General features: G+C 50.8%; 5 protein-coding genes across 5 annotated transcripts; 2 read left to right on the top strand and 3 right to left on the bottom strand.

Annotated features, from left to right (window-relative positions):
• Positions 1–2062: 2062 nt before the first annotated feature.
• Positions 2063–3286, top strand: LTHEOB_1881 (Short-chain dehydrogenase/reductase SDR; the record flags this gene model as incomplete). The annotated part of the gene is made up of 2 exons (XM_035510631.1): positions 2063–2099; positions 2160–3286. The coding sequence occupies 2 exons, from the start codon at positions 2063–2065 to the stop codon at positions 3284–3286; spliced, it is 1164 nt and encodes a 387-aa protein (XP_035364821.1).
• Positions 3287–4516: 1230 nt separating this feature from the next.
• On the top strand, positions 4517–5306 carry LTHEOB_1882 (uncharacterized protein; the record flags this gene model as incomplete). Its single annotated transcript, XM_035510632.1, has 4 exons — positions 4517–4687; positions 4761–4892; positions 4949–5062; positions 5157–5306. 4 exons carry the CDS (start codon positions 4517–4519, stop codon positions 5304–5306), a joined length of 567 nt encoding a protein of 188 aa, XP_035364822.1.
• A 6873-nt stretch (positions 5307–12179) lies between these two features.
• On the bottom strand, positions 12180–13113 carry LTHEOB_1883 (RTA-like protein; the record flags this gene model as incomplete). The annotated part of the gene is made up of 2 exons (XM_035510633.1): positions 12180–12865; positions 12930–13113. 2 exons carry the CDS (start codon positions 13111–13113, stop codon positions 12180–12182), a joined length of 870 nt encoding a protein of 289 aa, XP_035364823.1.
• A 4666-nt stretch (positions 13114–17779) lies between these two features.
• LTHEOB_1884 (Zinc finger C2H2-type protein) lies at positions 17780–18503 on the bottom strand (the record flags this gene model as incomplete). The annotated part of the gene is made up of 2 exons (XM_035510634.1): positions 17780–18204; positions 18254–18503. 2 exons carry the CDS (start codon positions 18501–18503, stop codon positions 17780–17782), a joined length of 675 nt encoding a protein of 224 aa, XP_035364824.1.
• A 967-nt stretch (positions 18504–19470) lies between these two features.
• Positions 19471–21185, bottom strand: LTHEOB_1885 (Integral membrane protein; the record flags this gene model as incomplete). The annotated part of the gene is made up of 11 exons (XM_035510635.1): positions 19471–19891; positions 19959–20054; positions 20107–20186; positions 20262–20345; positions 20395–20488; positions 20541–20579; positions 20638–20666; positions 20716–20783; positions 20839–20875; positions 20929–20948; positions 20996–21185. The coding sequence occupies 11 exons, from the start codon at positions 21183–21185 to the stop codon at positions 19471–19473; spliced, it is 1158 nt and encodes a 385-aa protein (XP_035364825.1).
• Positions 21186–21554: the final 369 nt, after the last annotated feature.

Genomic DNA, 21554 nt, shown 5'->3' on the forward strand with positions numbered 1-21554 from the left:
TTGATAATAAGACATGGCTGCCCAAGAAGATAGCACTCGTTATAGAATCTACGGGTCGGAAGCAGTTTTGACAGCGGAAACGTTGTTATACTTGGGCGCAAGTGTTTTAGCATTCGAATGGCTGAGCGTCAGCATGAGAGGTACGCAGCCTTATAATTAGCACAACCGCACGAGAAAAAACATGTGTGGGGCTTCGTAAATCAGGCAGCAGCTGGGGGCCATTTAAGAAAGGTGACTAGTTTCCGAAATGCTGCTCCTCACCCGACAATAAATCGAACCTCGAGGCAACATCTATAAAAGCTTGTCTAGTATTAGTGTGGTGAAATGTGTATCTATAGAGTGGTATTAGAGCCGAAGGCCAGCGTGGATTTAAATGTTTTTCGTTCATTGGTGGTTGAAGCTATTATTCGGATGCAATTGTGGAATTAACAATTATACATATATTCTCGTCGGGACAATAGCTTCATGTTGTTATTTATAAAGAAAATTGCCGAGGCATAAGGACCCTAGATTCTAGGGCCTTCGCGCTAGCCTTCGGCTTCAGCACCGCAGCTATTTAAAGCTACAAGAAGCCACTAGCGCGGCGCTGCGGCCTTGAATTTCTCCAGTTGCCAAGCAAAACAATTGCGTCATTGTAAGCACTCGCATATGCGTCTCACCATCCCGCCGCGAGCCAATAATTGACTCTCCTCTGCTTCTCTGCTTAAACCGAGGGGCCTTGCAGCGAACCCTTCCCATTCCCTCCACAGATCTCTGTATACCTATCGTCAGGACCTTTTCCGGCACCCGCGCAAACTTTATCTGCCTTTCCAATCTCTCAAACGGCCGCCGATCGCCCCCACCGCCTCCACATTCTCAGTTCCATCTCCCACCCCGATCAACGCAGCGGTCCACAATGTGTTTCTGCACCGGCACCACCGAGGCAAGGACCCCAGCCTTTCTCACCCTCGCTCACTCCCTCCCAACTAACGCCACACCCCACAGTACGCACCCTACGACGAGCCCCCACCGCGCGTGACGACGCACACGGCGTACCAGCGGCCCACCTCGCGACACAGCTACCGCTCGTACCACCGCAGCAGCACCGGCCACATCGCCGCGCTGCCGCCGCCCAGCGCCCGCCGCTCGTACGACCACCACTACTACCATCGCTCCAGCGCGCACTCGCTGCCCGCCCCCGTCGTCTCGGAGCGCCGCTACGTCGAGTACCGCGAGCCGCACCATGCGGTGGCGCATCCGGCGAGGCATAGCGTGCAGTTGGTTGAGAGGAGGCCGAGGGGGGTGAGTAGGGAGAGGGTGGTGATGGTGTAGGGTGGGTGAGGAATTTGGGAGAGAGAGGCGTGAGGAGGGGGGTGATGAGGGAGGGAGGGGTGGATGTATACACGAGGATATGGGTTACGATGTCATGATGGGCGGGTTAGCTTTGGGGGGATTTAGCCTTCTTGGAGAGCTATGTGCGTAATTGTTAAAAGGTAATACATATTAATGATGGTTCTCTTTCTTAGATCCTGCTTCCGGTGTCATGGTGGTGGGGGCGAAAAGAGATGGGTGGAGAAGAAGGCTTGCTACTGCGAGGGATCAACATTTGCTATCGATAGACGGAATGACGAGTCCGATAGGACACGCAACTCATCTCCACTTTTGGAGACAGGCCAAGAGATCGCGAGTAATTGCGAACGGGGAGATTAGGGGCTGCTCGTCAGGTTCCACAGCGTGTCCGGATTCAATGGTTCCCCTTAGCTCCGCCAGGCTTTATCAACGACCGTTAGGTCTGGAATCCGCCTCACAGGAGCCGCCATCTCGACAAGGAACCAATCATACTGGTAGCGGCCAACCACGATTCCGGGGAACCGAAGACCACGTGGGGCTGAACAACGCTTGGATCCACAACCCCGCACTGAAACCCTGTGCAGACTGCCTGATCTGGTTAGGAATCAACTGGCGGCACTTTCTTGGTGTTGATGCCTTAACTGCCGGCCAGCTGCTCCTACAACTCGCGTCACAGGAGTTTTGTTACTCCCATTCTATTCTACCTTGGTCGTCCAATTTCTCTGCCTCTAAAATGCCTCTTCACAGCTCATTGAGCCTTCCGCGCGAAGGTAGAGATCCCCAAAACTCTGAAACAACTGTTTGAGCATGCGGGAACTAACCTTTTCCAGGCTTCACTATCGACGTCCTCGGCCGCATTCTCAAACACACAGCCCTCAACCCCGTTATTACCTTGCCGCTCCTCCTCCTCGCCCGCTTCACACAAAAAGGCCAAGGCTTGACCGCCGCCCACCCCAAACTACTGAAACACCTCAAAACGCTCCTCTACCTCGGCCTCGCAGACCGCATCAGCGCCTGGCTCGACCGCAACGCCGCCAACAACTGGACGCGCGACGACACCTGGGACTGGTCTGACTCCGGCAACGAGCTCGTCGTCGTAACGGGCGGCAGCGACGGCATCGGCAAGGAAATCGTGCTCCAGCTGGCCGCACGGGGCATCCGCGTCGCGGTGCTGGACATCCAGGCACCGACCTGGACCGATGACGCCGCCGCCGCCAACCTACCCACCGTTTACTACGCGCACTGCGACCTCTCGTCGCCCCCCTCCATCGACGCCGCCCTCGCCGCCGTCCGCACGCACTTCGCCGGCCGCGAGCCGACCGTCCTGATCAACAACGCCGGCGTGTGCTTCGGCAAACCACTCCTCGAGACACCGCCGCAGCTCGTCCGCAAAACCTTCGCCGTCAACACGCTCGCCCACTTCGACCTCGCGCAGCGCCTGCTGCCCTCCATGATCGCGCGCGACCACGGCATGGTCGTGACGGTCGCCAGCCAGGCGGCCTTCGTCGCGGCGCCGCTGCTGGCCGACTACGCCGCCAGCAAGGCCGCCGCGCTGGCGCTGCACGAGGCGCTGGCGGCCGAGCTCGCGACCGTGTACAACGCGCCAAGGGTCAGGACGGTGGCCGTGTGTCAGAATTACACGCGCACGCGGCTGTTTGAGGGGTTTAAGGAGGGGGATGGGTGGGTCAATTATACGCTGCATCCGCAGACGGTGGCGGAGGCGGTGGTGGGGAAGGTTTTAGGCGGGGAGAGCGGGTTGGTGGTGCTGCCGGCGGCGGGGTGGTGGGTTAGTGCGAAGGTGAGGGGGTGGCCGTTGTGGATGCAGGTTGGGTTGCGGAAGAGGTGTGTGGAGCTGATGCAGGGGTGGAAGGGGAGGGTGGTCGAGCAGGGGAGGGAGGAGGAGGATGGGAACGATGCGGGGAAGGAGGCTGGAGTGGGTGAGGAGAAGGCGGCGTAGGCGTGGTTCTTCGGGAAGAAGGCATTGGATGGTTGAGTCCGAGTGGGTAGGGGATGCAGGACTTGGCGAGCTGACGAACGATGGCGTTCTCCCAACGTGTAACTCTCTCTGAGCCCCATATACTGACATTAACTTTTACAAACAATAATCGCAGGTGGAGCCTGTTAATTGTCCGCTGCATCTTTACTAAGGAATACGAGATTCTGGATGCGGGTCTGTCGGCTTCGCGCGGAAGGCCAGTCGACATTCCTGCGCGTTGCGGCTGGCATTGCTTCTATCGTTGAGTCGCTTTACGAGTATTCTGCTTGTTGTCTGTAAATAGGCTTCAGACGTACCTGAACAAACGCTATGGTAGGAAGGATATCCTTACCGGAATGGGCCAAGGTTGTTTTGAGTTTAATTGATTTCTGCTTGTGTTGACACATTCTATTTTCAGCCGTACACGTGGAGCGCTAAGCATTGTGACCAACTCGAGGCCATGGCAATCCGCGTTTCGCAGAAGTCGAACCGGCACATTTCATGTGAAGGACAACAGCATCGCATTCCCTGCTCTCAGCGTGCTTTTGCTGATATTTCGACATACTCATCGTCTAGTAAAGCAGCTGTAGTACATGTGAAAGCAATAAAAGGAGGTCCAGCGAAGAGGTTAAGGTTTTGCGCTAGCGCGCTAAAGTAGGGTAATGCCCTACAAGCCCGTGAATCGCACGGAGGGATATCGCAGCCGAAGGCTAGCGCGATGAATAGATCGATGGATAACTATCAATTTTCTTCACAACACCTGTAGATAGTTCAAGCTATCATCTGAACATGAATGTATAATCATTAATTCCACATTTTCGTGCGCACAATTGTTCAGCTACCAACCCCATAACATGAGCGAACAACAAATTCGCCTTAGCCTTCGGCTGCAATGCCCTTCTGCAGAATGTCAGCGTCCGGAAATGCGGGTTAAAATTATACTCACAAACTAACTACGCCTCCGAAAGGAGTACGCTTCATCCAAGAACGGAAATACTTTGTCTTGTGGTGGCTTCCAATAACCCGCACTGTTCAAGCCTGGGCAAAATCTACACGACGTTCCGGATACGATGGCCCGCTTTCTATCAAGTATAAATTGATATGTGGAGCACCTATGGCAATCACCATCAAGGCCTCACTTCAGCACTTCATTGCCTCCAGGTGATCATCCGCAGAATCTGGCACTCGTCCTTCCCGAAACAAGCAACCACAATGCTGTTCAATCTCCGCACCGCCGCTGCAGCGGCTCTTGCCTTCATGGCTGTCCCATCTTTCGCTACCAACGCTGGCGATATCGTCGGGTCGATCCATGCCCTGACTGCCAAGGCGAAGGCCCTGCACGACACTTGTTCGTCCGTTTACTCCGGACCCCAGGGAGGCTATGTACGACCACGCTTTCACTTGTGTCCTGTTTCTTGATTGGAGAGGGAATGCTGATATCGACCCTCTTTTTCAGGCCATCGACGACAAGTTCACTGAAGTTGTGGTCGAGGCCAAGGCCTGCTTCGAGATCGTGAAGACGGCTCATGGCTATTCCGCCGTCTACACCGAGGAAGAGTCCATCAAAATTACCGAGGCCTGGAATGACGTGAGCACTCTTCGTCCCTACTTACTCCAATGACATCAACTGACCACCCGAACCAGTGTCTCGGTGAGCACGAGAAGGTCGTCGTCTTCCTCAAGGAGAGCACCACCGTCTTCGAGAAAAGCGCCAAGGTCATCGTCGACTTCAGCCAGCAGCTTGTGGAGATCTTTGGCGTACGTCAAACAGCCCCCTTCTTTCCCCCCTTTTTTCTCAAACTACAGGCTTAGACGCTTCCGTGTACCTGATGCAAGGCTAACGTCAATATAGCATATCACGGATACCCTTCAGGACATCTGCCCCCCGCAGAAGCCGCATATCCAGGAGCTGTGGCCGCCTGTCCAGAACAACTTCCAGACTTGCATCAGTGAGTATGGCGGTAAGGGCGGCTGGCGTGCGAAGAGGGCCTTTGTTGCCTAAATAGCGCATCGTGGGTGCGAGATCTGGGTTACCTAGATCGAGACACTCCAGCATCAGATTTGCTCTACATGCCGATACACTTTAGCGAGTGTGGTGGAGGACTTGATTGTAGAGGGAAAAAAAAAGTTACCATTGTTTCAGGTGGATGGATAATGCTATAATATAAGTCTTGTAATAGCATGTATACTAAACACTATACATGAAATTTTGGGATAATTGGCGGAAAACGGTTAACATCGATCAACCTGTGAATTTGGAAATCAATGTGGTCACCTGCCGCGATGATGTCGCTTATTTTGCGGTTTTCGGCAAGTTGCATGCGTGCCACTCATGTGACTAAACCCAGGAACCTCCCTGTGCTGACAGCTGAAGGCATCCACTCGTCGCAAGGCTGTCCAAGAACAAGTCGCCATTTTCTTTCATCTCATAACCAACACACCCATGACGGTATCTACAATTCCAAAACGCTTCCATGGAATCAGGCGTCAATGGAAGGACTCGCAAGAGGAAGGCCTCGCAAGTCATTGAGAAGCCTGCGAGGGGTCAAGAAGGGCTTTCCGCGCAAGGCGCGCGACGCAGCGTAATCGCGTCCCCTCGTGCTGTGCCCCAATCACACCATACCCTGGTCAGTGCACCCAGGGCTGCCTTTCCAACTCAAGGCGGACCAAGGGAGAAACAGTCTGGTAAATGACACTCTGTTGGCCTTATCCATTATGAACTAGGAAAGCTTACGTAATTCAGAAGGGCAAGAACCATCATTCCAAGTCGAGGCCGTTTCTTCAAAGACTTACCTAAAGGCTTTCCGGTTGAGAGGAATACCGCAAGAGTACACGGTATTCGACATAGTTCCTGCAATCAACAAGGCAGTCGGATCCCACGCAAGCATTGACGTTGAGGTGTGCTCGCTGGCGGGTGATCCATTTCGGCCGAACGAGAAGATAGCAACCCTGGAATCTCCAAATATTCCTGACAGTGTCTATGTGGAAGCAGCAAAAGATGGTTGGACTTTGGAGACCAGTCCTCCGGAAGCTGGCGGGAGGTTTGGCCGAAGAAATCAGATGATTATGGATACTCATTTCCATGGGTTCACACCATTGCACTCATGTGAAGATGATAAGTGCACTTTTGAGTAAGTATTACCGCTGTATAATTCTCCAGTATTAGTCTAAAGATTGGACAAGCGTCGTTGCTATATCGGGATTGGGTGGTCATCCTTTCGGCTCGTTCAAAAAAAGAGGAGGAAATTTCATGTGGCTTCGAGACGCTCTTCCCGATGATATTAGTGGCGCCCGCGTCTTCATTTACGGCTACGACACCCGGCTCGATGGCAGCACCTCTTTCCAAAGCATCACAGATATTGGTTGCAACTTTCTTACGGATATCCAAGCGATGAGATACAATGAGGTATGGCTTTGTACCACTTTAGCCTCCTAGCTGGAAAGTGCTCTGGCTCTGACCTGTAGTAGAATTCGGATGTTCAGCGACCTCTCGTTCTAATCGGACATAGCCTGGGCGGTATAATCACAAAGGAGGTTTGCAAACCCACCTCTATGGTTTGTAAATTCCCACACTCACCGTACATAGGCAATCATTCAGATGTCAGAAAATTCGTCAAATCGGGACCTTCTCAAATCTATTCGAGGCATATTGTTTTTCGGTGTCCCAAATCAAGGGATGGATATTCAGTCATTGATTCCCATGGTGGGCGATCAACCTAACAGATACCTACTTGAAACGCTCGACAAAGCTTCTGAAAGACTCAGACTTCAATCAAAACAATTTAGAGAGGCTTTCGTTTCTCGAGGCTCTGAAATCGTTTCGTTTTATGAGACCTCAACTTCGCCAACTGCAGAAAACGTAAGTAACCAGTCCTGGATACTGTTACTAGGAATATCTAACATATCCCACAGAAGAACGGAATATGGTGCATGTCTGGTCGCCCCGCTGTTCTCGTCGACCGTGCATCCGCAATATACGCGGGGAACTGGGACGGCTCTGGACAAAATGTTTATGCGGTTGATCGAACACATTCTGATCTGGTGAAATTTCCTAATACGTACGACAAAACCTACCAAGCTGTGGTGTTCCATCTGAGAAGGCTGAGAGGATTAAAGTGCACTCCTAAGTGTTGGTACTCCACCAATACCTTTTAGGCAAATACTGACAACGCTTAGCGGATTCGCAGGAATTGTCCAAGGAGGAAGAGGGTGAGACTGAATCGAATAAGAGAATTCCATTTTGTACTGACTGATTAAGATTGCCTCAGATCACTTGCAGTAATGGAGCAATTTCGACGACAAGACCAAATCGTACCTGCAGACGGTACCTGCGATTGGCTCACGGATCATGACACATTCTGGAAGTGGCTTTCTCATTCCCAGGGAATGCTGTGGATCAAAGGCAAGCCCGGGGCAGGGAAGTCAACCTTGATGAAGCACAGCCTGAGTATCCTCGAGAGGCACCTGGCTGAAGAAAGGGCGCTCATTGCTTCATTCTTCATATATGCTCAAGGAGAGCAGATGCAAAGATCGGCGCATGGGCTTTTTCAGTCGATTCTGCATCAGCTATACCTCAGATTCCCAGCTCTACCTGTGCTACAGGACCTCACCAACACCTTCCAGCGAAGGAGGCAAACCATTGGGCCGCACGGTGAGAAATGGAGCTGGAGCCTCGGTGAGCTGAAGGATACGCTTCGATCAGTGATGAAACAAGCGTCTAAAGCCCGACCAGTAGTCATCCTCGTCGATGCTCTCGATGAACTTGGTACACAAGCTGCCACAGATGTCATTGACTTTTTCAGCAGTACAATGGAGCATCTCGACAGGTTCTCCAACCTCCGAATATGCTTCTCTTGTCGGCATTATCCCACACTGACCCTGGCTGAATGTCTCAAAATCATTGTCGAAGAAAGAAATGACAGAGACATTCACACCGTTATCAGACGGAGGCTTCACAGTTTGCCAAACTCGCAACATCTGGAGGCTTCGATAGTCGAAAAGGCCAACGGAATCTTTCAATGGGCAGATCTGGTAACTGCTCATATACGAAAACAACACCTGAAAGGATTTCCATCTTCGATGCTTGAAAAGGCAGTCAGAAAATATCCAGGGGACTTATTTTCCCTTTACTCAGCCCTATTGCTTGAGTCCTCAGAAGACAGAACACAGACAATAAGGCTGTTTCAATGGGTTTGCTTTGCAAATAAGCCGTTGTCGGTGGCTCAACTGCACCATGCCGTCATTGTGGATGCAGATGTTCCATCAAACTCAATCGATGAGTACGAAACGATTCACGAATCCGGGAACTCGGGACAAGAAATTGAACTCAGATTTCGCCACCTTTCCAAGGGACTCATTGAACTTTCCAGGAACGATGAGACGCAGAGCATATTTGATGCTACTGTGCATTTTATCCATCAATCCGTGCCCGAATATCTCTTGAGTCATGGTTTCGGCGAGCTGGACCCTCGTTTGAAGATTCAACCAGCCGAACGCGGACACCTGCAGCTCGCACTAACGTGTATTCAGTACTTTAACATGCTCGAAATCGAACAGGGAATCATGACCCGACTTGAGATTCCTGATGAATCAGTCTACGACAAGGAACACACCATCCCCACGTTGGATACCTATCCGTTTCTCCGCTACGCTCTCCATAATTGGAATCGACACGGGAGGTTGGCAGAAGTCCTGGAAGATGGTCCAGACTCCTTACTCAAACCCTTCAAATGGGGCGCGAATGCAGCTTTCAACAATCTCAAAGCCAAAAGAGAAGTGAGCGCAGATGCAGATAAATACTTCAATTTGGTTCTCTCGACCATCGGGCGTGTTTTTCTGGTCTGGAGGCACTTAGCCCTTGACCCAACTTATGCAAACCCGCAATTTACACACCATTTTGGGAGCCTCCGGGATTTAAACTCGCCTTCAGTGTACAAATTCGTTCCTCGCTGGGATGGAAACGTAATCGTTCAGTTCCTAGTGCATGAGGGTATGTGGCGTACTCTTGACCTTTTAGAGCGACGCAAACCCCTCGATCTCGGCACCCACGCCTGGGTGGATAGCCATGGTGTACCACTTGTCGTTGCAGTTAATTCTGCACAGACAGACACTGTAAAGTTCCTAATCGGTTTCCGCAACGTCAATGTAAACTGTCGAAACAGATCTACCTTGAAGACTCCACTGCACTACGCTGTGGAACAAGGATGTTACGAAATTGTGGACCTGCTTTTAACTCGACCAGACATCAATCCTGATCTGAGAGACGCGGACGGCAACACTCCATTTACGTTGGCGAAAACACCTGACATAGCCCGCTGTCTCCTGAATACTGGAAGGGTTGATCCTGGGGCTAGGAATGAACATCGTACAACAGCACTACACTCTGCTGCTGAACATGGATATGCAGCGCTCTGCAGATTCCTCCTGAATGCTGATGGAATCAGTCTTAATGACAAAGACACAGCTGGCCTGACTCCCTTCGCTAAAGGGATCTTATACCAATGGACGGATTCTGCTGAAGGTTTCAAGACGGTGAAAACATTCCTATCGACCGCTGGAGTTGATCCAGATGCCGAAGACATTGAGGGTCGGACACCTTTGATGCACGCAATTTGTCAATCAAATTTTTCGATTGTGCGGTTGCTATTGGAAGACGCAAGAGTGAACCCAGACTCAAGAGATATGTACGGCCGAAGTCCACTTTCATACGCAGCCGAAGTCGGAGAAACAGAGATCTTACAGCTCTTGCTTGATACAGAAAAAGTAGATGTCAACGTTAAAGCTACCAGGAACATCCGCGAGCCATTTGGACTTCCGGGAAGAAACCCTCTTGTACGGATCGAATGGGATGTTGAGGGTACCGATGAAATGGAAAAAGCTGATTGTATTGGCTACACGCCTTTGCATTACGCATCCCTAAAGGGACATACAGCCATCGTGAGGCTTCTTTTGGGCACTGGAATAGTCGAACCAGACGCGCGATCCAGTGCCGAGCGTACACCACTTTCCCTCGCAGCTGAAGAGAGCAACGACGAAATTGTACAAGCCTTACTAGCCGTGGGGGATGTTAATCCAGACTCAAGAGACGTCCAGGGAAGGAACCCACTCTCTTATGCCTTGGGTGGTACGACTTATGAAGCCGACCGAGCTGCTGTTGTTGAACTTCTACTTGACACCGAACAAGTGGCCCCAGACTCAAAGGACACTAATGGGCGCACACCCGTTTCCTACGCCGCATCGACAGGAAGCTGGCTTCCCTTAGCAAGTCTGCTATCCAGACATTCCGGATTCGACTTGAAATCAAAGGACGATAGCGGCAGGTCTCCTATCGATTATGCGCAACAGCAGCTAGATTTGGCAGAGCAGTGTCGCCAGAAGCCTCGGCTTAACATTGGAAAAGACGAGTATCAGTCCGCGAAGACGGTTTTGGAAGCATTGCAGAAGAGGCTTGAGGCAGTTTAGGGTTATAAAATGAGACGCTGGATGATTTTTTTTTTTTTTGGATTTCTTGGGGATATTGAACCTGATCCGCTAGAAGGCGGAGGCAAGTCAAGCTGAGTAGGTCAGTCGGAAAATTGAGAATGACTCTTTGAGCCTTTCAACTGCACACTCCAGCCATAACCCTAGATCACCTCTCTCCAACTAAAGAACTTGAATGTTAGTAGTTCGTGACCTTGGCTAGCTTCTATGTGGAAATTGAAATCCCTTCAATGAGATCGTAATGATGTATATTAGCCGCGTGCATTTGAACAAGATAAATGTTCACCAGATTCAGACAGTAAAAATGCTGTTAAACAACAGCTTCATTCTCTTCTCACATAGGGCCAAGCATCATGCTGTGTAAAATGGCACTGGAGAAATGGTATGGAAATTTCCTACGTATCAGTACAACGCAAAAAACGCAGCGCTACAGGCGCTCAGTCCCACGACAGCCCAGCCACTTCTTATGACCGCAATATTCGTCATTCCCCTGCCAGTATCCCAGACCAAATGCCGAAAGGCCCCGTTGAAAGAGTGAAAGAAAAAGGTGAACCCAATCAGCCCTTTCGCGCTGGCTGTCAGCACAGCCGGCCAAGCTGCCACGGTAGCGGCAACGCTTTCTGAACTCAAGTCCCAGCCGAGAAAAGGGGCGGCTGCATATGCTGCGAAGAAGACGTATAGGCCTCCGGAGATTGTGCACCCGGCGATACGGCTCGATATGGAGAGGACGGAGGTGATTTGCGGCCGGTAGATGGTCGCGTGTGGAGATACGGGGCGGCGCAGGCGTTGTTTCTCGAGGATGGTGCGGGATTCCTGGGGAGATAGGGACTGGATGGAGACGGATCTGCTGGGGATGGAAGTTAGTTTCTGGTTGCTGGAGTAAGGCTTCTGATGTGTCTACCTCGAAGAATGGGTTGTAGCCGTAAGTGGAGAGGTTTGGCGGCCGAAGGGCATGGTGCGGCGCCAGGCTAGCTGGGCAGTACGCTGACGGAACATTTTCATTCGATCTTGATGTTGAGTAGAAGGTATGACTGTACTGCCGAGAATCTTGGAAATTCACAGGTGTGCTGGATTCAAAGGGAGAGGTAAAACTTTGGAGTGATAAAGCATTTCGGGTGACTTCGGGCATTCGGCTACGGTCCAGGACGGTACGGCTTTATATCGAACACAAACGAACCGCTGTCATCAACCCAGGCATTTCTGGGGAACCCTTGAATCCGAAAAGGGAATGGTTTACGACAGGAGGCTGCAGGGCTGTCAGCGGCTAGCCGAATCGTCTCGGCGCCAAGCCTGAGCGTGATTGGAGGGTGCTGGGGACAATGACGTGTAAAAGAAACTCCATCATTTATCTAATCAATCAATCTAGTTCCGATAGCTCTCTAGAGTCCACGTTTTCTCAAACCTGTGTTTCCGAATCAGACCTCAGATACATCTTGAATGTGTCCGCATATCCCCCGCCGAGCTTATCCGTTATTTCGCTGGGGTGTGCAATGTTGAAGAGGACCATGACCGCCAACATCAAGCATGCATCGAAGATGTAGAGGAACACCTCATGCTTAAGCAGATAGCCGTTGTTCCCGGAGATGTACTCGATGACCCTGAAGACAGACCGGACGAAGACAAACAAGCTCGCAGCCATCAACACAAAGAAGTGTTTGCGCCACTCGATGTTCGGATCCATGCTGCGGCCAGTGGGCTCCTTTTGCATCCGCATGTAGAAGAGCGTGCTAACGAACATGAAGAAGCCGAAGAACAGCAGCTGAACGAAGAGGCCGAAGATGACAATCTTCTCGCCCGTGTGCATGGCTGCCAACGTTCCCATAGCCATGTAGCCGCCGCCGCCCGACTGCGCCAGGAGCGAGATGACGTCGCCAGTCACGAAGAGCTTGGTGAGCCACTTCTTAGATATGACCGAATGTTTCTCGCCGTCGGTGACGAGGATGATGCGGCCGAGTACCATGTAGACGGATGCGGCGAAGAAGGCGGGCGCGATAAGGAGGAGCAGATTTTGTATGATGTATGGGCCGAGGTTCCACTGGTCTTTGGCGGACATGGCGCGGCCGATGTATCCGATGAGTTGGCCTGCGGTGGATGGGTGGTCAGCATTGTGTTGGCTGCAGCAGCCATCGAACGCGGGTGGACTTACAGAAGCCGCCGATGATGAGTGGTATAAAGTACCACGTCTTCGTGCGTACACATTGCCATAGGTGGTAAGCCGTCGTTATGATGAATGCGATGACGAAGAAGACGGCTGCACCAAGGCTGGGGTGGTAGCGGTAGAAGACGAAAGCATTCGGATCATCAAGCGAAGGGTGGTAACTGGAGGACATTTTGAACGAGTGTGACGGATTTCGATTGCAATGAGAGTCGGCTGTAACGAGGCGGTTGTTGAGAATGAACTGTTCTCAAAATCGAGACGAAGACGGGTACTTAAGCACCGAGGGCGCCAGGCAATGTACTATCTTTAGGCCTGGACGGCATAGTAGTGTTTCGTATCCACCACAAGAACGCCTCGATCCTTAGAAATTTCCGCGAACACCAAAGGCAGCGTGGCCCTGTACTTGTGGACTTTACTGGAGATGCTCGTAAGACGTTTACACGAGTACGCTTACGATGCTCGCTTAACTGCCCTAAATGTCGCCTTGACCATCAAGCTACGGATTGACCAATCGGATAACACCCTGTACGCTGGTTGTTCCAGAAGGACTCACTGCGCCACCTCCCGCTTCAACTTCGCGCCACAAGACGAGGCACACATGAACGTGAAAATCGTTTGATGCAGAAGGAAGGACCCACATGTACCGGGACTAAGTGATTAGCTGCGGCGTGCCTTTCGGACTCAGTTTTCACTCGGCCGAATCGCTGATTCCCCTTCTGGAGCAGAACTTGGGCGTCGAAGCATCCCCACCAATCCCAGCTGCGGATCATCTCTGACAAGGGCATGAAAAATGGAGACGATCTTGATCTGGGAAGTATAATGCATATACTATATGCAACGCAATAGGCTACTAAGCGAGATCCTGGCCCATATTTATCGAACCGGAAAGTACAACGCTGCATTGTTTGCAGCGTTGGCTGATGGCCTTGATATTCTAATGTTTTGAGACTACAAAACCGTCACCTATGAATCCACTGGAGCAGCGGTGTTCACGATGGCAGCAACTTGTCCACGTCTGGCGTCACTATTACCGACGGGCACTTAGTATTCGCCATATCCTACATCATCACGCCGACCGTCATGGTCTAGGAACGGTATTGTCGACATCACCACGATCATGCACTCCGCCATCTACGAGCGGAAGAATGTAGGATGCCAAGAGAACAGCAGCAGCGCGAGCATAGGAACGGGACACAACATCACGCACGCGGTCGGCTGCATGGAGATGTCATATGGCGGCATGACCATCGCGAGAGGGATGGTTAAACTCTACACGCTGCTACCTTGCCCCCTCGGTCCGACGATAATGTTGACGCCAACGGGAGCGGGTACGCGGGCTGGGGTCTCAACGACGCAGACTGGTAAGCGCATGCAGCCTTAAGTAGTTCTTTTTAGGTTTCGAAACCCCGGTCGCTGATCAGAGGCTCGCGCATTGCTTCTTCTACCGCGGGTGCGGTGCAGGTTAGTGTGCCTATCCTTGAGCCCTTTTCTGCAATTTTGGCGATGTAATAATGTCATTGATTCGACAGAATAATTTGCAAAGTAGGTAGTTATTGAGTAATTAGCTGCGTGGTAATCTCGAATTCGCTTTAAATCGTTGGTAGGTTTTCTCCGAGCACGAAGGCATCCGGCATTTTTCCAAATACCGGGTCTCAGGTACTATGCGTATCCAAGGTAAGCATGACTTTAGTTTCAAACTTTATTCAATCACCGGTAAGGGTCCTGTCCGTCTTGACGTCATCTCCACAATTCCTTAAATATTATTTTCTCCCGCACAATATTCAGAGTGGACAAATCAAACGTTACACCGCGGCTGGGCATCCGGGCTTTTATGGTCACCGACAAACCCAGCGTTTTGTACGCATGAGTCATCCGTCTTTCAATCAAAAAACACCAAGCCCAATTCAGAATGGTATGTAATCCACGCAATGGCGCCCTGCACGTGATTTGATCGGAACGGCTTCCGGCTCCGCCGTGGCTCCACTTAAGTCCCATTAGGCGCACAGTTAGACCCTCAACTACCCTCTTTGAAACTGACGGTGCCCTATCTCCAAGAAGGTTTTGTCGCCTACGTCCGGAGATACTCCCTTCCGAAGTCCCCATGGCTTCTGAATTTCGCCCTCTTCGGCCCGCGCCGCCCCCTTCCACATCACAACCTCATCACGACTTGGATCAGCCATCGACGAGAAGGACCCGGACAGTTCGTAAGAATCTAGTCAATGCCGCCTGCGATGCTTGCAGAAAGCGGAAGACGAAGGTGACCAACCTGCGGCGCGACTAACCATCGGATTCATGGGAAGCTGACTAGGGGTGCGAACAGTGCGACGGAGAGCGGCCACTTTGCGGCCAATGCCGGAAACGACTGAGCGAATGTGCTTTTGAGACGATCGATTCCGAGCAGACGCGAGCTCAAGCCACGAAATTGAAACTCGAGCAGTTAACGTCCGACTTGAATAACGCTACCCAGATCCTAGACCACTTGAGAATGGGCTCCGATGAAGAAGTCGCACACATCATCGCGCGATTGAGGACGAACGAGACGACTGCATCGATTGCGACATCCCTCGATCCAGATCTACAAGCATACATCTCAACCGATAATGCCCATACGGGAGCAGATTCCCTGACAATGGTACCTGACAGCTCCAACTCATACCTCGCTATGCAAAATTACGGTACAGGTGTGTCTTAGCGCTCTTTCTTTATCCCTTTCGAAGATTCCGTAACCTCCAAACGGTCTGGAATGCTGAGCGACCATTTGTGAATTAGGCCCCAACAACGACCGCACTATCCACGGCGCCGCGCAGTCCTTTGAGCCCTTTCAAAGTGGAGGAGACAACAGATTCACGTACACAGGCTTCCCAGAGCCCAATAACTACCCTTCTTCGTTGGCCGCTAATACATGGTCGTGGCATCCGGTTTCCGATTTCCCTAGTTCAGCTTTTGTTCGTGGTGGGAATGACGGAAGAAACGACGGGGACCTTGATCGACATTCGCAAGCAACACAGCACATACAACATAATACAAACTTCCAATCTTCTCCAAGCTACATCAGCAGCTTCGAAAGTATTCCCATAGATTCGGTGCTCGCAACTGGTTTCCCAGGAGTGTACCAGCAGTACCAGCTACTGAGTTCCTCTAGTATGCGCCACTACAGTATCCTGTTACTCCGTGTGCCTAAGAACTCCGTTCTCCCTGAGTGTATCTCTAACTCCGTGAGGCGGCTCTGAAAATCATTTCAAACAGCATGCCGGGACCAGCTGTGCTTGAATCTGGGGATAATGTGGGTATCCAACGCCTCTTGAGTGATCAAACGCCAAGCCGTATCGTGTATGAGTTCACGAAGAGTATTCCGTGATTTAATGTCTTCGTGGAGATTTCTTTCATGCCACAGGTCAGCAGGCTTTCCGTGGAACTGACATAGAACAGCGTGCAATACAAGCCAGGTTTGGCTCTTCGGATCACTATGCCGAGGAAGACCAATGTGAGGCTCCCATGCCCTCCTTGCTTTGGTGAATTACACCTCTCCCCCTTGCGCCCTCTGCCACTCTTTTCGTCGTCTTGTCAATGTTTCAGGACCCGGTCCGTTCCACAAGGATGTCGATGGTACAAACACCGGAGATGGTCAAGCAGTGAACGATCCCCCACTCACCAGGTGGTGATCCGATGACCCACAGTGCGCATCTTCCGCAATGACCCCCTCTGATGATTTTCCCGTCCCCACAGTCCTCCGACGAACCAATGCCTTTCCACCTTGCCTCCTGTCCCCACTCTTGTTGTACACACATTCGCCTCCACTTTTCCTACGAGAGCAATCCTTACTCCCACCTTTTTCTTCCGATTGCTTCTACACCATTCACCCCCGGGTACATACATGCGTTGTGGAATAAGTAGGGCCTGGAGACGCACGCATTTCTCGACACTGGAGGTGGATGGTGGGAATCAAGGGCACTGAGGTTGACTGTCATTTGTTCTCATTGGTTGTGCCGTAAGAGCGAGGTGGTGCCGCTCTGAGGATCATCTTTCCTTGCTTCTGAAAGATGGCTTCTACTATTATGTCTGGCTTTTGGTACGCATGACAGGCTTGCATTATCACAATGGCATGATGTACCTTTGGTAAGGATGATGCTCATCACCGTTCTATTTAATAAGCTTTTGTTAGTCAGCCTGAGAAAAAGCTATTACTATAGCCTCATTTTTTCAACCGTTTCTGTCGAAAGAATTATTGTCGTGATGACAATGACCGACTTTATTCAACGGAGTTTCAGTCTGCTTCCTGACTGGTATTACTATATTAGCTTCATATACACCTCCTTTGCATGCCACTTATATCGTTATTTCCGTAGAATGAAAATGGTGGTAAACAAGGTGCGCTTCATTTATAAGCCTCGAACATTTCCTAGTAGGTGAGATATTACTTTCGACTCTGATAAAATCCGTAAATTTTCTCTGCTACGAAGCTTTTTAAAGGTGAATTGAATACTAGTATAATATTTTAGGGAGTTTGTTCTACGTGTCAGGTTCAACCTTATTATGCTATTTACTTGTAGCCTTAGCTTGAGACCTTTCTGTATTGTTCTAGTGTGTTTTGTATTGAAAAGCGTTTTCTCTGTGTGTAGTATCTCTTAGAATAACAGTTCGCCTAATCTTGATAACGCATCCTAAACCCTGTCCTATAGAATGTTATTTAAGAAAGACGATATACGTGGATATTGGAAATTAATAGCGCGAAAAAGCGTGAATACTAATTTTCTCGAAGAGGCACAACTTAAGACCAGACAAGAAAATTTTCTACTTGAGGATGGCAATGAGAAACCAATAACAAATATCTGTAATCACTACAGGACAATGTCGAAAAAATCATCGGTCCGGTGGTCTGCATTGTTCTCCAAAGGCGATGGGGAGTGATGTCTGGCAGTGCTCCCATTTGCATCCTCCTCGGTTGGGACAAACGTGGAAAAAAATATATCGGAAGGGAAAATCACGTCGGGTGACGACTGGAATGCCGAGGAGTCTGGACTTCTCTCTGTACGCACGGAAGCTGGATACTCCGACACAATATCGGTGAGTATCGAATCAGGAATGAACCGATCCAGACCATCACTCACGATCTGAGTGATCTGGGGTATGGGATCTTCAAGATTAAAAGGGAAAAGCTCGGACGAAACATCCTTGAGGCGCTGGGCCACAAACTCAGGGAGATCGCGCTTCACTGCGGTCAATGTATCTTTCATCAGATCCTCCGTGCCAATGGTTTTGCAAACTATGGTGTGTTAGTATTGCTATTGGGCAGATATTTAAGCACAACTTACATGCATTAGGGATCGCTTCGTCAGGAAAAAGAATCGAGTAAATTTCCCGCCACTTCTCCTCAGCTTTGTTGGAACCTGACTTGCTTGTCCTCTTCTTGCTCTTCAGCACCTTCTCCTGGTCGCGTGTGATGCCTTCGATGTGGGTTTCCGTATCCACCAGACATGGACTGCGCGCTCTTGAATGCTCTCTGAGGTCCGCTTCACTTTTGAATGATTCTAAGCATCTGGGACACAAGTTTTCCGGCATCATGTGTTGTCTGTATAGATGCTCTCTGCTGGGTTTAGTCTCAAACTTGAATCAATTGGACGCTAATCACGTGACTTACTTGAGCCTTGCGATGCTACTGAAACCCGGATACACACATGAGGGTCGTGTCGTTGTGGGCTTTCTTTTGAAGAAAGGGCAGGCTAATCTTTTTCTTTCGTCCGGGGCTTCACCAATTTCTGATTCCTTGTCGGTTTCGACCCTCTTTCGCTTGTTGTTCCGAGGAAGAGGTGACTGCATGAGCCCCGCTCGAGAGGATGCCTCCCGCATCAGCGGGGCAGAAGAGGAAGCGTCGCTCATGGTGTGGTTACCGTTGCGTCTAGTAGCGTGCCTTTCGGCGGTGGTGCTGAAATGGACAGTCCGCTGTTAGTCACGGCGCAGGGCCGTATGTAGTGTGTTGCGCAAGCGCTGCTTACCCTGCAATACGCAGGTGCGGCTTGTAACCTCGCGAAACGCCAAGGTCACACGTCGCACACACAAGACTACACGGATCAAGGGAGACGAGATAGCTCTACTTTCAAGATTTTTGATTACGAGAGGAGCCACTGTGCATTCTGTTCCTGAACAGGCTCCGCATTGTGCCGCATTTTATCAAAAGCAATTGAAAATCCAAAGTATTGCCCCCTCTATCACGTCGACCAATGATCCTTCATTCAGTCTCGTGATATAGCCCTGCTTGAGATCAGAAATCAGAGCGGAGCATGCGCAGACCTTTGAACATCGTTGGGTAAGAACGTCTGCGAAATGAGGTACGTCGTCCAATCTCTATTTATTAACGACAGCCTGAACGGTCCATTCTGGTTCGAATCACGTGCTCCTTGCGGTGGAAAGAACCTTGAAGGTGAATTGTCAATTTAATTGGTCGGAATTTGGAAAGCAACTCGGTGGGTATCTCCGCATTAAAACAGTCTAGCCCCAAAACACTTTGCCGACATGCATTAATGTGCATATCTCACACCATCTCAACCCTGCCATGCGCTTTATTACCATTCTCCGTCCTCTGAATTATCCTCTGTGTACTCTCCGTGCTCTTGCTCCGTAGCTCGTGGACGCTTTCCACCCTATAGGTGCTCGTGATGACGATGTCATCCCCGTCCACAACTTCGGGCCACTGCGTTTCAGTATCTTCTCTGTTCGCTTTACTTGCTTTCGAGACCGTCACTCCCCTATCAACGGAGTCCAGTGGCAAGCTATTCCCTCGGCTGCGGCCCCGGCCGGCGTGCGACCGGCCTCGAGAGGTGAAGAACTTGTTCCAGAAGGAGAGGGCGGATCGATCGCTCCCATATCCGAGCATCTTTGGCACGTATTGTTTGGCAAGAGGCTTGAGCGTGACGATGGATTGGCACATGATACCGACCATTATCTCAATGGATCTGGCAAGTGAAGAGACAGTAATCAGTCAGAAGACGCCTGAAAAACATAGAGACGAGAGACACTTACGACCAGTTGCAAACTTTGGCTTGCTCAAGCGTGAAGTCGACCTTTCCAGGTAGCCTCTGGATGATGACAAGACGCACGATACTGGCGACGACGACGCTGCGGATGGAGTTAGCTTCAATGCTGATTTCCCGTGTCCCGTCAGCCTTACAAAGAACCGCCAGCCAGCACCAGTCCGACAATCACACGCTGTCCGACTGGGAGTTGCAAGTGATGGATCATGGGAATAGGCTACTTCGATTAGCATCTCTTGTTTTGTCTTGTGAGAGGTTGCCTTGCCATTAATATGATGATTGTATCAGTTACGATATTTGCGATTGCCTGCGCAAGAGCCAGTGTTGCAATGCAATCTGCCTTTGTTGGATCTGTAGGCTTGCATCCTGCGGTAGTCTACAAGAGGTCAGCTGAGAAAAGACTGAGTGGCTTCGGGGCGACGGACAATGAAGGTAGTCGCCAGAGTGTAACCTAGGATGATGAGGAGGAGAACATATATGCCAAGCCGGAAGAACTTGTCCGGGTTGACGTGGCGATATCTGTTTATGTGTTAGCTGTTGTCGGCACAACTTGGTGAAGGATGAAGCATACGTGAGTAAGATGGACAACTTTGAGAGCATAGGGGCCCAACTGCATAGAAAGTAGGTGAGCATATTTGTTCGGTGAGTTGGAATGTCAGGAATGGTACCAGTATGTAGTGACGACTGGTATGCTCCACTATGACCTGGTTAGTACGGACAATGGAACTTGGGATAGGGATTTTTACTTCAGCATATTTGACCACTTGTGCGAGGCTGACATTCCACAGATGATCGCCGAAACCATATTGCATCCCTAAAGCTGTCAGCACGATTCTCTGAGCAATTGAGGGAGGAAGAGCAAAGCCTACATTGTACACAGCAGATGATGAAGCCGATACCCATGAGCTGTTGTTTTATTCTTAGCTTGCGCGAAGCGGTTGTGGAGACAGCATAATTACCAATGCGGCTACCACTGCATCTACATGAAGTCAGCCTGAGTTTAAATACACATTCTGATTAACTTACAATCATCCAATCCGACGTGCTTCACTATCACTGCGCGGGTCCACATCCTCAAAGCCACGGCGATGGTGGCGCCGGCTGCGACACCGCTGGAGATGATGATGAAGTCCCTCTGTACCGAAGTCATGGGCCCATCAAGGTTAGAGGTCTCGCCTGGCGGGGCCGGCATGGCGGGAGTGTTTTCCATGTCCATGTCAGCGGTGATGGGCCTCGCCTCCGGAAATCTCTCGACTGAAAAAAGAGCGGAAGATGGCGGAGCGAAAGTGCACGAGTGCAAGAGGAAAAGGAAAAATGAGGGCAGGGCAAAGCCCTCCGGACCAAGCACATGAAAGGGGACGCGGACTATAGGCCTTACCGAATCGTCTGAAAATATCCGATCGGCCATGACACGACGTCGAGCAACGTTTGGGAGCCTCCCTTTGAAACGGCCATCACCAAGGGGGCTAATCCGGCCCGCTGGACAGGATTCATGGCCCTGCCTAGGACGCGTACATGGGCCTCTGAAGTGGCGGGATCCGAGTCAGAGGTACTGCCCAGACGGGCGTGCGGCATCTCGCCTAAA

The sequence above is a fragment of the Lasiodiplodia theobromae genome, assembly GCF_012971845.1.
Source record: "Lasiodiplodia theobromae strain AM2As chromosome Unknown scaffold_5, whole genome shotgun sequence".
Classification (NCBI taxonomy): domain Eukaryota; kingdom Fungi; phylum Ascomycota; class Dothideomycetes; order Botryosphaeriales; family Botryosphaeriaceae; genus Lasiodiplodia; species Lasiodiplodia theobromae.